Consider the following 15,813-nt stretch of genomic DNA (forward strand, 5'->3'; position numbering starts at 1 on the left):
CGAATCAGAAGTAGCAGGTATCAGGGGCTGCGAAAGCACCTGCGTACCGGCGAACTGGCTTAGGAGAAGCTTCGTTGACAGTTTTGGACCTCGATGGCCCGTCTCTGTCTTTATCTTTGCATTTTTTCAGAATCCCGGTAGTCAGATGGCTAATCAACGACATTTCTGGATAATTAAACAGAGAACCGAAATAATGAGAGGCAAAAATATGACGACTACGGATATTGCGCTGATTAAGTAAAGCACAAAACCAACAGTAAGGTAGGTCGTGGTCAGGGCCTAGGCAAGGAATACAGTACGAATGAAAATCTTTATGAGGTATTTGCTTTCCACAAGTAATGTAATTATTAACTTTTACTGACATCGGTAAAGAGCAAGAAAAAGTTTCCCCAATGGGGTAACTTAGCTTTAAGTTGAGGACTTTGGTTCTGAAACTTGAAAGCGAAAATTTCAGGAGTCGCCCGACCGGCACTTGCGAACTGCTTCTGCTTTGGGCACCGCATGGCAAGAAAGACTGATGTAATGGCGTCGGCTGCATGTTTTATACCCCTGATGACCTGACGTCATGGAAGAAGGGACAGCAACCGATGCAGGACCCAAGACTTTGTTAATCAGGCCGACTGAGGGCAACCTGCCAACAGATTACCCAAATGTAATGACTGCAACAGTGAAACACGAAGAACATCTAAACACAACTAGCAAAAATTAATGCAGGGCATTATGTTAACAGCCAATGCCAACCTGATTGAAATGTCATACTCCTGGGGTCTTGGGGTGCAAGGAATTTCAGCCACTGTAACAGACTCCTTAATGTCATCAAAGTTCTGCCCAAGGTTTGAGCCAGAAATAGTTATGGATATTCCACCTTCCACTGGACCAGTGAGAGGCTCCACCTAGAAAAAAAACAAACCACCACAGATCAGAACTGTCCTAAATCTTAGCAAAAGTTTTTTTTTTTTTTTTTCCAGTTTCACCACTTTCTATACTCAACCATTAACATATTATAATCATGCTAAAACTGAGCACATCACTGAATATCCCATTCATATTACAAAATGAAGGTAGACATACCAGAAATGTAAATGCAATTTACAATATTGTTAAACTTGTTTCCCAATTTACTCCACATTGTAACAAGCTATGGTGCTGCACTCATCAAAATTTCAACATGCAGCACTGGAGTTAAAAGGCTGTGCCCAGTATATCAAATTCTACGAACAAAATGAAGCAGTATGCTACCCTGACAAATGCATAACCAACTCGCCCAAGAATGGGCTCACCCCTCCCAAGTAAAAAAAAAAAATACATTTTCACAGTACTGGTTGACAGATGACAGACTAGTTAGGTTTATCTTTTTCTTTCCAATCTGAAAATTTCTTCTTGGAAGCATCCAAGCCTATGAGAGATGCATACCCTATGCTTGAATGCAATGTAACATTATGACCTGCATAAGAAGAGTGAACCTACTAGCCCAGGAACCTGACAATTAATCCCAAACACTGAACTACCATGCTTCTTAACGAAAGAAAATCTGACACCTACACTCAACTGGAATTCACACAAGCAAACCTCTTTAACTCCAACAGCTTCCTCTGAATGGAAAGGCCATCTGCTATCCAAACCCATGGTGACAAGAGCTGGGTGACATCCATGACCCATGGAGTGATTATCCACACAGACTGAGAAGCCTGGTATATCTTACATTGCAGACCATCTGGTATGGGCCTACAACTTTGATGAATCAAGCAGTATGAAAATCCAAGGAGGAATAAGACAAAGTCCAGCCAAGAGAAAAACAACTCAGGAGGCCAAATCCTGATGTACCAAAGTATAAAAGGAGCCCTGACTCCTGCATTCATCATTCTAATCAATGCTTGATGAAGGTGTGAACAGGTGACTAAGTGTTTGTAACAAAAACAACAGTGGAGATGTTTTCAAGCATGCACTGGATAGCAACAATTCCACTGATGGGCTATCTTTGACAACAGCACTTTCGAATGGACTCTGCCGCAAATAAAGGCAAAAGATAAAGAAACGATAATGCAGATGGCAATCTATCTGTGAAGGAGCTGCATCACAGTTATGTTATCCTAACCCCATGCACTTGCATCAGGTAGAATATGAGCTAATAGTTCATACCTAGGGGAAAAAGGGGGCATCTCTATTTGCCTTCTAACCCTGCAAAGAAAACAAGGGAATGAAAAGGCTTGTTTTAAGGAAACTTCAAATACCACTTCTAGAAGGAATGAAATGCTTGTGAAGGACCAGATAAGATGCCAACAGATAAAGAGTTTAAAACATCAAGATCATAAGAGCAGAGATAATGGCCATGGTGGGGGGGGGGGGTTCCAAAGAGAAAAGGTTCAGAGCCATCAAACCACTGGGACTGAATGAAGGCTGAATTAGCCAGGCAATTGTGACATTCATGTCCCAAGGAGGACACAGTGGAAATGCAAAACACTTGAATGGAACTGCTTATTCATAGATTCATATGTAGGTACTAGGCTATTGGCTCTAGGGCCTATATAAGCCTAGCCAAACGGTACCCTGGCTTTCGCCACCCAAGAAAATTATTTTCCTGTGCCCCTGTCAAGCAGTGCCACAGAAGTGATCCCCGGGGTGAATTTCCTATCTCCCATCCAATCATCAAGATTTTTCTTGAAGAGTGCTAATGAGGAGCTTTGTTTGATATAGATGGGTAGTTTGTTCCAGGGTACGGGAAGTCTCTGGGACAGGAATCTATCCCTCCAGCATGTTCTGTTTATTGTGGTGACAAGGTGTAGGCCCGATAGCGTGTAGCTCGGGGAATTGGGATTTCTTTAAGTGGAGCATGCTTTGTATGTTAAGCAGAGATCACCTCTGAGTAGGCGATATGCAACCGAGTAAAGCTGGAGTTTTTTGAGACAGTCTGCGTAGGGCATCTGTTTGAGGCTGGTAATCCTCTGAGGTATTTCTGCGGCCTTTCTAGTTGTTGTAGATGTCTTGTGAGGGACATACCAAAAGGGGCACTGTACTCTATAATGGGTCTAATGAGTGATGAGTAGAGGGGAACAATGACCTTTTTTCCTGGATGAGAAACTTTTTGTGATGAGGTGTACCACGTAGAAGGATTTCCTGACTACTGTGGCGATGTGATTATCAAAGGAGAGACTACTGTACACCTGTGTCCCAATGTCTCATCACACTTTCAGTGTTGAGTAGACTACCGCCTATGTGGTAGTTCATGGGTACAGAGTTTTTACCAAAAGGGATGACAATGCACTTTTTGGCCTTGAGCTTGAGGCCATGGCTTTGACACCAGGCATCTGTCTCAGTGAGGCCCTTTTGTAGGATGTCCACATCATTAGGAGTTTTGATTATGGTTCCTAGTTTGCAGTCATCTGCGAACTTTGTTTGCCAAAGACCTTCTGTTAGCCTGTACTTCAGAGAAGTAGATACCAAACAGGAGAGGACCCAGTACTGAACCCTGTGGTACTCCAAACTGCTGAAAATGAAAAACTGCTAATCCACACCAAAGAATCCTGAGTAGACCAGTATCACACACCAGTTGAGTCCAACTAGATCCACAAAAGCAGTATTTATCACACTCCACTTGTCACTGGTCTGAAGTTGGATTTAGATTCTGCTACTTTCACAGTGTGGGTTCTGTCGGTGAGCCAGTTGGCAACTAGTCTTGTGACATAGGGAATTATACCTAGTTTAGTGAGTTTATCTATAATTCCTGAGTGGGGGATGGTGTTGAAAGCCTTGGCAAGATCTAGATAGGCTGTGTGAACCACCTTACCCTCATCTACGGCTTTGGTGACCGCTTCAAAGAAGTCTATCAGGTTTAGGAGACATGATCTGCCTTTTACAGACCCAAACTGGGTAGGGTCCAGAGTTTGTAGATTACCAATGTCATTGTTTATAAGTTCCATGATGATACGTTCCATAGCCTTGCAGACCAGGCTCATCAGGCTAATGGAGCGGTAGTTTCCGGGGTCCTTGGTGGCTCCCCCTTTGTGGAGTGAGATAACCGTCGCTGTGCTCCATTCAGTGGGCACAAAGCCTGAGGTGAGGCTATGACTGAACATGGTACATAGGTGGGGTGCCAGTTCGTTCTGTAGTTCATGTATAACACAGCCTGGGATGTTGTCAGGTCCCATGGACGCTGTGTTCTTGGCTTTGGAGTGTGAGTTTTTTACCTGTGCAGCCACGATTACAGGAACTTTGCATTCTTCCGGTATAGAGATAGGCCCTTTAGGGGGTGAGAGAGGGGTAAAGTTAGCACTGAACCTATATCTGCCAGGATGTTGCCAATATCAGTTGGTTCTTTATATTTAGTGCAATTGTGCTGTAACTCAGAGCAGATCTGAATGTTGCCATTACGATTCTTGACATAGCTATAGAATGCTTTGTGGTTGTCTTTAGAATCAGTGGTGATTTTGTTTTCATAACTAGCTTTGGAGGATTTTATGAGAGATCTCAGCTTCTTACTGAGGCTGACCAGGGAGTTCTTCCAGTCATGGAATTTTACTCTTTTTTTGCAACAGTTTCTTTCTTCTGTTGTAGAGTTTATGGCAGGGGACCACCAGATTGGCTTCCTTTTTTTGGAGGATAGCATCTTGGTTCTGTTAGGGATTGCATGATCCATGCACTCGTGTAAGTGCTTATAAAGTGCATTTGTATTCAGCAGTCGTACCTCTATTGTCTGTCAGCATGGGTGATGAGAAGTTTGCCACTTCTGTCTTAAGTGTGAATCCACACAACCAAGAGATAAAAGCTTCCGCGTAGATGTAGGAACACAAACAAAATAATCCAATATCGGGAAAAAGCAGCAGTTCCACACAACGGAGCTGAATAAAATCCTTTATTAACAGTGGTAAGCGCTTTCACTGACAACAGTCTGCTTCATCAGACCAAATAGTAAAACTTGTTAAACACCTGTTTAAATAATTAATTCAAAAACATGGGACCAATCTATCTACTCATGTCTAATGTCTTAAAGATGCCACAAAATGAAAAACTTGAATAAGAATCAATTGCATCTAAGTAACAAAAATCCAAAGATGTCAAAAAGTACATATAAAAAATATATATATTTCATAAAAATGTGTATATTGTATACAAATAAATAAATATGTATACTTGTCACTATAAATATAAATACATCAATTCATATAACAATGTACAATAGATGAAAATATATAAACAAATGTATAAATATGCATTTATCTTGAGTTAATCTATTATTATTGTATCTAATAACAACTATTAACAAACTAATTCATATTACTTAATGTTTAAATGGTCTGGCTCTAAGGAAAGGTTTCAATGAAACCTTGGTATTTAAACTTGGTGTCTTATCTGCCTTTATACGCAGAATCCATCTTTGTTCTGCTGCTTCAGTTCGATTTCTTATATTACCTCCCCTCTTACTAGTTTTAACCACTTCCAGTGCCAGAAACTTAAACTTATGTGACAAATCATTCTCTGCTGTGTGTGTGGCTAAAGCACTACTTTCTTTCTTATTCCTAATGTCACGTATATGTTCCAAAATCCTGTCCTTAAAGGGACGATTGGTTTTCCCAACATAATAACAGTAACATTCAGTACAATAAGAAAAATGGACCACATTCTTTGTCTGGCAATCAGCATAACAAGAAAAGTCTAACCTAAAGCCTAAATGCGGATGGATGAAATGTGTCCCTACATATATGCGAGTGCAAGCCATACATCGCCTGCAGGTATAGGTGCCTACTCTATCTGACTGCATATTATCCAAAACAGTATGGGACTTAGAACATAAATGACTCTTTAAAGTCTTGTTGTTCCTGAAAGTGAAATGCGGAAATCTATCAATTACATCCTCCAATTCCTGTATGGTAGATGGTATCTCCCAATTTTGCTTGATATTATCACAAACTAAATGAACGTCACTGGCATAAGTTAATGCCATTCTTAACTTATTATCGGTGGTAGAAAAGCTTGTGCATATATTAGATGTTTGTGTAGCTGTATAGTTATTAGAACAGTAGGGTTTACATCTACCCTCCCTCTCTTTCCGGGCTTCCTTTATCACTAGATCAATTCTATGCATCTTATAGCCTCTATCTATAAATTCTTGTTTCAATGTATGTAGGGCTATAACTAAAGAGGGTTCATCATTGTGTATCCGCATAATACGATAAACCTGACCCTTCAGTACATTGTCTTTAACGTGCCTGGGATGCATACTACTGTGGTGTAAGATATTGTTTTTCTTTTCATGTTTTCTAAAAAGAGTGGTAGAAACCGTCTTAGTGGGTGACACTTTAATCTTCACATCCAAAAAATCTATTTCTCTTTCAGAGTATTTGGAAGTGAATTTCAGAAAACTAGTGATGCAATTCAAGTGACTCAAAAATGTATTTAGTTTTTCCTCAGTGTCTCACCACACAAGGAAAATATCATCCACAAAATGTTTATACCAGTGGATGGATCCACAGTAGCCATTGTTAAGCACATAATTCTCTTCCCACTAAACCAAGGAAAGATTGGTGTAGCTGTTTGCACAAGCTGTGCCCATCGCTACGCCAGCTTTCTGAATGTAACAATCTTCCCCAAATAAAAAACATTACTCTCCAGTATGATTTCAAGAAGGGCACACAGAAGTCTAATCTTGTTTCCCTCCACATTTTTGCTTCTCAGTAGATCTCTAATACTCTCAATCCCCCAATCATTGGGGATGACAGTGAACAAAGACTTTATATCCAGAGTCACCAAAAAGCAGGGACCTGGCACTAATTCTAAGTATCTATTCAGATCACTCAAAAAGTCTTTGGTGTCTTTTAATACTGTTTCACAATCACACAAATATATGTGGAATTTCTTCTCAACAAAGATGGAAAGCGGTTCTGTGACCCAACCCCTACTAGAAACTATGGGCCGCATAGGTGGATTCAGCAGGTGTTTGTGCACTTTGGGTAACCCATATAAAAGCGGCACTATGGGAAATTCAACATTCAAATAAATCAAATAGAGACTCAGATATCATTCCTGTCTGCCAAAGGTCAAAGACAAACAACTGCACTCTTTCTATCACTCCTTTCAACCCTAGAGGTGTCAAATAGACATTAAGTCTCCAAATTACTAAGTAATAGTCGCATGTTACTCAAATAAAGCATTTTATCTAGGACCAGAATCCCTCCCCCCTTATCAGCTGGCCTTATTTCAATGCTGTTCAACCTTTTCAATTCCTGCAATGCTAATTTCTCATTATAAGGCATATTAAAGTGAGTGTAGGTCATATTATTCTCAAATCTATCCCTCAGTTGTGTTTCACAAACATTTATGAATAAATCAATCACAGGGTTAAGAAGGTGGTATATACATACTAGGTTGTTTGAAAACATAGGAGCACATTTCATCCATCCACATTTAGGCTTTAGGTTAGACTTTTCTTGTTATGCTGATTGCCAGACAAAGAATGTGGTCTATTTTTTTTAATGTACTGAATGTTACTGTTAATATGTTGGGAAAACCAAATGTCCCTTTAAGGACAGGATTTTGGAACATATATGTGACATTAGGAATAAGAAAGAAAGTAGTGCTTTAGCCACACATACAGCAGAGAATGATTTGTCACATAAGTTTAAGTTTATGGCACTGGAAGTGGTTAAAACTAGTAAGAGGGGAGGTTATATAAGAAATCGAACTGAAGCAGCAGAACAAAGATGGATTCTGCGTATAAAGGCAGATAAGACACCAGGTTTAAATACCAAGGTTTCATTGAAACTTTTCCTTAGAGCCAGACCATTTAAACATTAAGTAATATGAATTAGTTTATGTTAATAGTTGTTACTAGATACAATAATATTAGATTAACTCAAGATAAATGTATATATATATATATATATATATATATATATATATATATATACACACACACACACACACACACACACATTTCTTTATATATTTTCATCTATTGTACGTTGTTATATGAACTGATGTATTTATATTTATAGTGACAATTCTACATATTTATTTTTATACAATATACACATTTTTATGAGATATATATATTTTTTATATGTACTTTCTGACATCTTTGGATTTTTGTTACTTAGAGAGATGCAATTGATTCTTATTCAAGTTTTTAATTTTGTGGTATCTTTAAGGCAGTAGACATGAGTAGATAGATTGGTCCCATGTTTTTGAATTAATTATTTAATCAGGTGTTTAACAAGTTTTACTATTTGGTCTGATGAAGTGGACTGTTGTCAGTGAAAGCGCTTACCATTGTTAATAAAGGATTTTATTCAGCTCCGTTGTGTGGAACTGCTGCTTTTTGCTGATATTGGATTAAGAAGCGTGAAGTTGGCTTTGGAAAAATTTTTTACTGTGGTTTCCCTAATTGGGGGTGGGGATGGGATGTGGATGTCTAGGGTGATTAACTTGTGGTCAGATCTGAGCAACGAGGAAGTGACCTCTGGTGTGGAACACTGGTTGCCCATGTTGGTAATGACCCGGTCTAGGATATTGCTGCCCCTGGTGGGGCTGCGGATAAGTTGATCCAAGGCATTGGAATTTATGAATTCCAGAAAACGTTGAGTACAAGGTGTCTTTCAGTCCTGCCCTCCACAAAGTTAGAATGTGATGTAGTATCTGAGGCACAAATCTGGATTATGGAATAACCAAGACAGATCATACTGTTGACTGAAAAGTCAAACACGTGCAAAATGAACTGGGGAGGTACAGAACACACTAACCAAATGGAGAATCTTTCACTTGGCAATATATGACTATCAAGTAAAATGCTTGCTACCTGATTCAATCAAGACTATCAACTAAAAGGCTTGCTGCCTGATTCAATCAACTGACACCACAAATGAGTTATACAGCAGTACCATACAGCCTACAGCATGTGCTCCAACGTGGAACAAACTGTCAACTCAACATTGGAAAATTCTTGCCTTGTATTGCAAGGGAAACTAAAATCTTGAAAGTACAATTTTCTCCGCTACTAGGTACTGCTGATTCAGAGTCTTTCTTCTATGAATTTTGTGATCTGTCAAGAAAAGTGGAAGTGGGTGAAGAGGTGAAAGGTATAAAGGAATCACCCTGTCAGGAATGGATTATGTATCCACTGCTAGCACAGAACAAGAGTAAGTAGAAAGTAGGCTTACCACCAAAGTTCTGCAGTAAACCAGATAAGGCTTCCACGTTCTTAGGACAAGATTAGAGTGGCAGCTCAGGAACACTGTCAGCATGTTCACTTTGCTAAGAGTGCAAGCTACTCAAGCAGCGCAGCCTTGTTTAAGGCCTACAATCAGATAAACACCACTACTTAACATCAGGCATATGAACTAGTGCACTTCTGCTTATTTACCACAGAACATAGTAACTGTTAAGCTGAACCAGGAGCCAAAAAAAACACTTTCCTTCCAGAGTCTTCAGGGCCAGGAAAGCAGTACACAGTTTTAGTTGGCTGAGAATTTTTTTTTTTTGGGGGGGGGGGTATTTTCACCTCTGAACTACAGAGGATCTAAGGCAAACCCACATCAGCAGTGAAACATCCACTAACAGGATCTGTGGTGCATTTGGCAGCAAGGAGGAGAGACCATCAACTAACCTAGTGGAGAGAGAGAGAGATAGAAATATGGCTTATGAAATAAAGATCATGAACATATGGCGAAACTGCAGCCACTGACACTTCACAGCCCACTGCAACACCTGCATCCTTAGGTATGTGAAAGGCACAGCATAAACTAATGGTTGCAAGATAAAGAAGAGTGCCTAAGGACAGGACTCCAATATTTCTCACTGAGGCCGCCAAGACCTCCTGGAGCTTTACTGGAAAATGTTCAATTTCATGCTCATAAGAATAATTCGCTCCAAAGGTATCACAGAGGGTCCTCTCCCAGTTTATAGTTGTCCCTAGAGACAGCAACCACAGGAATGACCATTCTAGGGACACTGCCAGATAGCAAAGGATGAGAGAGCCTTACTTATCCTCATACCATGGACAAAATTAAAAATACAGGAATAAAGGATGACCAACCCACTACTAGCAAGTCTCCAGACAGGGTCAACAGGAATTAGTCATTCTGGTAAGAAGAAACATGTAAGTGCCTTCCCTTGCAGGGCATCTGCCACAATGCTGAAAGACCTTGGTGAACACACAGTGCACAGGAAACACCATACTCTAGTACAATGTATTTACACTAGTGTTTACAAATGGAAATCAAAGAACCCTCCTATGTGCACCTCAAAAAAGCTGCAAGATGCTTTAAACAGTTGTCACCAAAGTTTTAAGTTCCAGATAAGCTCTATGATGTTGCTGGGGTCCAAGATAAGACAAATGCTCTCTGGAAAAAGAAAGATGAGGAAACAAAACCCATGCCCTTGCTATGAAGGCAGTGCATTTTTTATAACTGCAAAAAACAGAATATTGTCTTGTCCCAAGGCTTCTGTGTAGATGGCCTGGGTCAGTGAGTAAAAAAGGTCTCTGCAGAAGGGCCTGTGATACTTGAAGGCCATCCTAAATTTGTAAGGAGGGCTTCTTTTTGGGGGGATTGGCTACGCCTAAATAAACAGGAAGGGACAAAGGAAGTAAAAATTATCCACAGTGGTGAGGCCATGCTTTATTTTCAGTCATCCATCATTTCCTAAGATGGCCGACTGAAAACCTCTTCCCAGAATGGAAAATTCAAGACTGTCTGCCTGAGTTCCTACCTTCAGGGAAGAAAGCCTCAGTCATGCCATCCTACAAAGGTACAAGCCTAAGTCTACTATCCAGCAAAGTTAAAACTACTGCTGGCCACATGGCAGCACACTTTAGAAACCATGGACTACCACCACCTCCTCCATTTCAGACTCACTGCAGATTCTGAGCACCAGTGCAGCAAAACACACAAATGCCCAGTACTGTATCTAAGACTTCAGATGTATTGTCCAGAGGCAAAATAGCAAGATGCTGTAGTTCCAGGGTCAAGCAATGGACTGAAGGGATCAGATAAACAGTTTTCTCTAGGGTGCCTTGTCAAGATCACACTCCAGTCAGCTTGATACGTTTTCTGTTTTTTTTATGTCCCAATCCACTGCATACACTCAATGAAGTAACACAGTAGACACAGAAATGGGCTGATTGCAGAGGACATCCCCTCTCTTCTAAGAGAGATATTCCCTCCAGCCAGCCTTGCCCCTCCCCTTAAGCATAAGTGATGGTGACCCCAGTCTCCACTAGGGAAATTGTACCAAATCTGTATGTCTCTATGTGAGCAGAACAATCACATACACCCAGGCAGGTGAGCAGTACATACCATTTCATTCCTCCCACTCTCTGCATGGCTCCTCCAGTGCCTGAGCCAATAATCAATCTCTGGTCATGGGGGTCTCACCCAGGGCTCCCCCCCTCTATGCCACACAGCCACACTAGCTTTAAACTTAAGGATTCACTTCTGTCATGGTGTAAACCAGACTGCCCAGCTTACAAGATTCTGTATACATGCAGACCAAAGACAACATATAAGGAGCACCAGAAACATGCAAGTAGTTAGCAAAGTTGTTGACAAAATATAGCCATCATAAATTAGTTCAAGTGTAATTAAAGATTTTCTCAGGAAAGAATTTAAGATGCTCTTTACAAAACTGTGGTGATGTGCCTATAAGCAAAGTATGAAGAATGAATTATTTTTTGCAAACTAACAAAGAGCTTAAGGGAACTATTAGGAAGCTCAATGTAGTATATGAACTTAAAATAGCCACTAAAACCAAAGATAACTACAAATCCTTTAACAATGAGGAAGTTAAAAACTAACGTCCAAGAATGTTTGGAGCCAGTCCACGAAAATACTATACTATGACCCAAAGGAAACAGCTACATCCTAGCTAACAAATTTAGTGCAAATTCTACTCCGCCCATAGTTATGGCTTTCCACAGGTTGCACAATCCCAGCCACCCCCTTTAATTACTATGGAACAAATTCTCGCAGTCCTCTCAAAAACTAAGAAAACTTCAATCCATGGGCACGGACAAAAATAATTCTGTAAAATCTTACCATAATAGTACGTCCTATATGTTCATACCATGTGGAATCTCCTACCAAGGAAAGCCCAACACCTGGCCAGTATACCAAAGCCTTTACATCCTCCCAACATCTTTCTTTTTTAATGCCTAATGAAGCACTGGTATGGTGTGAAATCTTGTGTTTTGTATTTTATTAAACTATGGCAAGTCAACTGAGCCTTTGTTTTTTTTTTTTTTTTTAGCAATATACATCAGACATGTGCTCCCAGAGCAGGCCACAGGGCATAAAGCTGAAATAAGTATGTACAGTCCATACTCAGAACTCAAGTGCCCCAGAATAACTACAACAACCCTAGGAGAAAAAGGGCATAAAGCTGAAATAAGTATGTACAGTCCATACTCAGAACTCAAGTGCCCCAGAATAACTACAACAACCCTAGGAGAAAAGAGAACATGTACATCCAGAAGAAAAAAGAAACATTAGAGACAAAGTCCCCTTGGCCAGCAAAGTGTTCCCAACAAAAGAATGACAAAGTGGGGCAAGCAGAGAGGGACTGAATACTGCAAAAGTGAAAACATCTACTGTTATGCTAAGATTTTACATAACTTTACTACATCCTTCTTTTCACTGTTGCAGTGTTCATAACAGGGGTGGGGAGGTTGGCACAATGGTTAATATGTTTACCTTACAGACAGAAGGTGCAGGGTTTGATTCTCACATGAGATAATTGGCTAGGCTTAAAATGGCCAACAAGGGCAGTTAGCCTAGTACTAACCAATGAACAGGGGAGATTACCAAAGCTACTGAAAAGGATGGGGGGAGAAAGATGTAGAGGAGACCTCCACAAACCCATGAATGACCGCTCTGGAAATCTTGCCCTGGCTCTGGAAATGACTTGTAATGATTAGCAAAAGTGTGGAGAGAGGACCAAGTGGCAGCGTCACAGCTGGATCTAGATCTAGAATCCAAACCCTTTAAGAAGCTCCATGGTTTGCCTAGGAACTGTCAAACCAAATGTCCTGCTATGGAAAGAAGCAAAAAGCTGCTCAGATTTGTGAATAGCCTTTGTCTTATCCAAACAAATACCTGAGCTGTCTATGTAGAGCCAACGGTGTGCAGGGAAGGAAGTGGGGTAAGACTGATTAAGAGACAACAAACTGACCATCTTGGGCATAAAAGGATTAGTACCCAGAATCACATTGCCCCCATGAAAACTCAAAAAGGGAAGAATCGCTACAAGAGTCTGAAGTTCAGAAACTCTCTTGGCTGAAGTAAGGGGAAACAACAAAAGAGTCTTCTAGGTGCAGTGTTGCAAAGCAGCAGCAGGCAGCAAAGGAGCCGGAGTCAATTTTTCAAGGAAAAAAATTAAGGTCTCAAGAGGGAGGAATAGGTTTTTCTTGGGAGCCCGATTTGAAGGATGCCTTTTAGGAATTGTTTGACCTCAAAATGAGAGGCCAACAGTGGGTTTAAGGGCAGACAAATTCCTGACAAATAAGCTTTAACAGAAGAATATACTAAGCCAGCATGGAGAAGTTCGCATAAAAAAAGAACTAAAGTACCTCCCCATTTTAAATTCTCAAAGTCATTTGGGTTTCTAATATCATGACGGGAATGGATCCCATTCCTAAGTCAATGTATGATTAAAGATCATGAAATTAGTATTATTTCGATCTTTGACAATAGCCAGAATTGCACTTCGCAGCACCCGCAATGTACCCAGAACTGACTCCATCTGCAATTCATACAGAGTTGCATGTATCTGTAACATATCTAAGCACGACTGCAAATTCTTTTTTATAAGACCCATTAATCCTACTACTACTGGAACTGTCTGGGTATTCTTCCACATTGCCCTCATTTCTGCCTGTAAATCCTGGTATTTTATGACTTTGTCTCTCTCTGTATGCAAGACACTGTAGTCACTGGGCGTAGCAATTTCAATGATTAATGCTACTTTCGTCTTTTCATGGACTACTATATCTGGTTTTCTTGCATCTGTTTTTGAACTATTGGTGACAGGTGATCCTGTGTGATAGAAACCATAATTTTCTATAATGCTTTGTGGCGGTTTCCAATACTTCTCAGCTACTTCATTATTATGTTTACACAATCCCCAATGCAACAGTATTACTACATTATCACTCTTTTTAGTATACAGTCCTTCTGCCATTAGTGCATCACATCCAGCAACAGGATGTGCAACGGTTTCCAATTCTACTTTACAAAACCTGCATTTGTCTATTTCTCCCACATGTTCAATGGACTTTGTAAACCAACTTGTATATAATCCACTACCCTGGGCCACCAATTTGCCTTTTGTCTTTTAAACCTTCCTCTCCTTAATCATTCCTTCACTCTAATCTGATAGATACTAGGTTATTTCAAGAGTTTTCTGTACTTGCAACAGTATTTATGCATTTTCCACATTTCTTGCCTTCTCAACTGATCCTTCACCTTATATTTTCATTTTTTGGCACATTCAGTTGCTGCCTAATTTTTATCCACTTCTGGTGTGATTTCCATTCCCGCTTGACACCAATATGCTTCTGCTAAACTAAGCAGGGAAGTCATCTTAGACTTTAGTCTCCATATGTTTTAAAACTTTCACTATGTTTGGATCTTGTGAGGTCAGCAGATGTGTATGCAGTCCTACAACTGCAGATCTACACAGGTAATCAATTTTGAGAAGGTCCATACCTCTTTCAGAATGGTGAATATATAGGCTCATAGGAGGTTACTAGGCTATCAACCCGGAGATCATTTCAAGCCTAGCTGTTTCATCCCAACATAATACCATAGAACCACAATTGTATTTTGTAATGACTGCCCATGTCGACTTGCCAAAGGCAGTTTCATTAAATGTAAATAACTCAAAAAAAACATCTGTTGAAGCAACCATCAGTGAACACTGGACAAATTTTTTTTTTGCTTAGGGGCAAGCCCCCATGTACCTGCATGTAGGTGGATGGGTCTAAGTGAGATAATCATCTTTTTGGAAACTTGAAAAAAATATCAGACCATATGATTGAGTTTCCAAAAACTTGAAAATCAAAAAAAAAATGAAACAACCCCCCCACACAAAAATCTACCAGTTTATGTTTTTTTTGGGGGGGGGGGTCAAGCTGGAGTTCAAGTTTCTGAAAACTCAATCAACTGATAGAGACCCAGGTGGATACCTCCCACCCTGAAGATATACATACCAACTCCAATGTTTCACAGCAGTAGAGAAAGAGGCAAACTCCCCTGTTGGTGAAGTTAATTTTGTGAACAATTTTACATTCGTGAGCACTAACTTTGCTGATTTGATATGATCTGATCCTACTATACTGGATGCTTAATGATGTTGGATTTTTATCTATATGGCTCCTTTAAAGAAAAACTCCACCCAAATGCCAAGTTTGGCACATCACAAAATGCTTTTCCCTTTAATCCAATCCTAACAGAGCCAAACATCTTTGATGGACATACAAATCATACTGTTGTCAACAATACATATAAAGAGCTTGGTCTTAGTGTATTATAAATGAACACTGCTGTTATGAGTTTTGAACAATTCCTACCTCACTAAAATAATGTCCTGTCTGTTTTGTCCAAAGAACAAAGGTCACACTGTACCAACGCAAAAATATCTCCACTGGCTTTCCATTACTTCTTACACCTCCATCTCAGCTGAGAGCCTTTTAATCCTCTCTTATGTACAACTATCTTGAAAAATTGTAACATTCATTCACACACACACACACACACAGGTTTCCATGATGAACTAATAATAGTTACAGTCTCTCCCTGCTCTTGTGGTAACACGTTGCTACCAGCTAGA

General features: G+C 40.0%; 1 protein-coding gene across 1 annotated transcript in view; it reads right to left on the reverse strand.

The window, feature by feature from the left end:
• LOC122808326 (plexin-B3-like) overlaps positions 1-15,813 on the reverse strand; it is a 2,760,797-nt gene that overhangs the window by 2,125,248 nt on the left and 619,736 nt on the right. Inside the window, exon 8 of the mRNA XM_044079291.1 lies at positions 742-893. Coding sequence (XP_043935226.1) covers positions 742-893 — 152 coding nt within the window. The remainder of the gene's footprint in view (positions 1-741; positions 894-15,813) is intronic.

This window comes from Protopterus annectens, chromosome 8.part0 (assembly GCF_019279795.1).
Source record: "Protopterus annectens isolate FY-2018-M chromosome 8.part0, PAN1.0, whole genome shotgun sequence".
Taxonomy (NCBI): Eukaryota; Metazoa; Chordata; order Ceratodontiformes; family Protopteridae; genus Protopterus; species Protopterus annectens.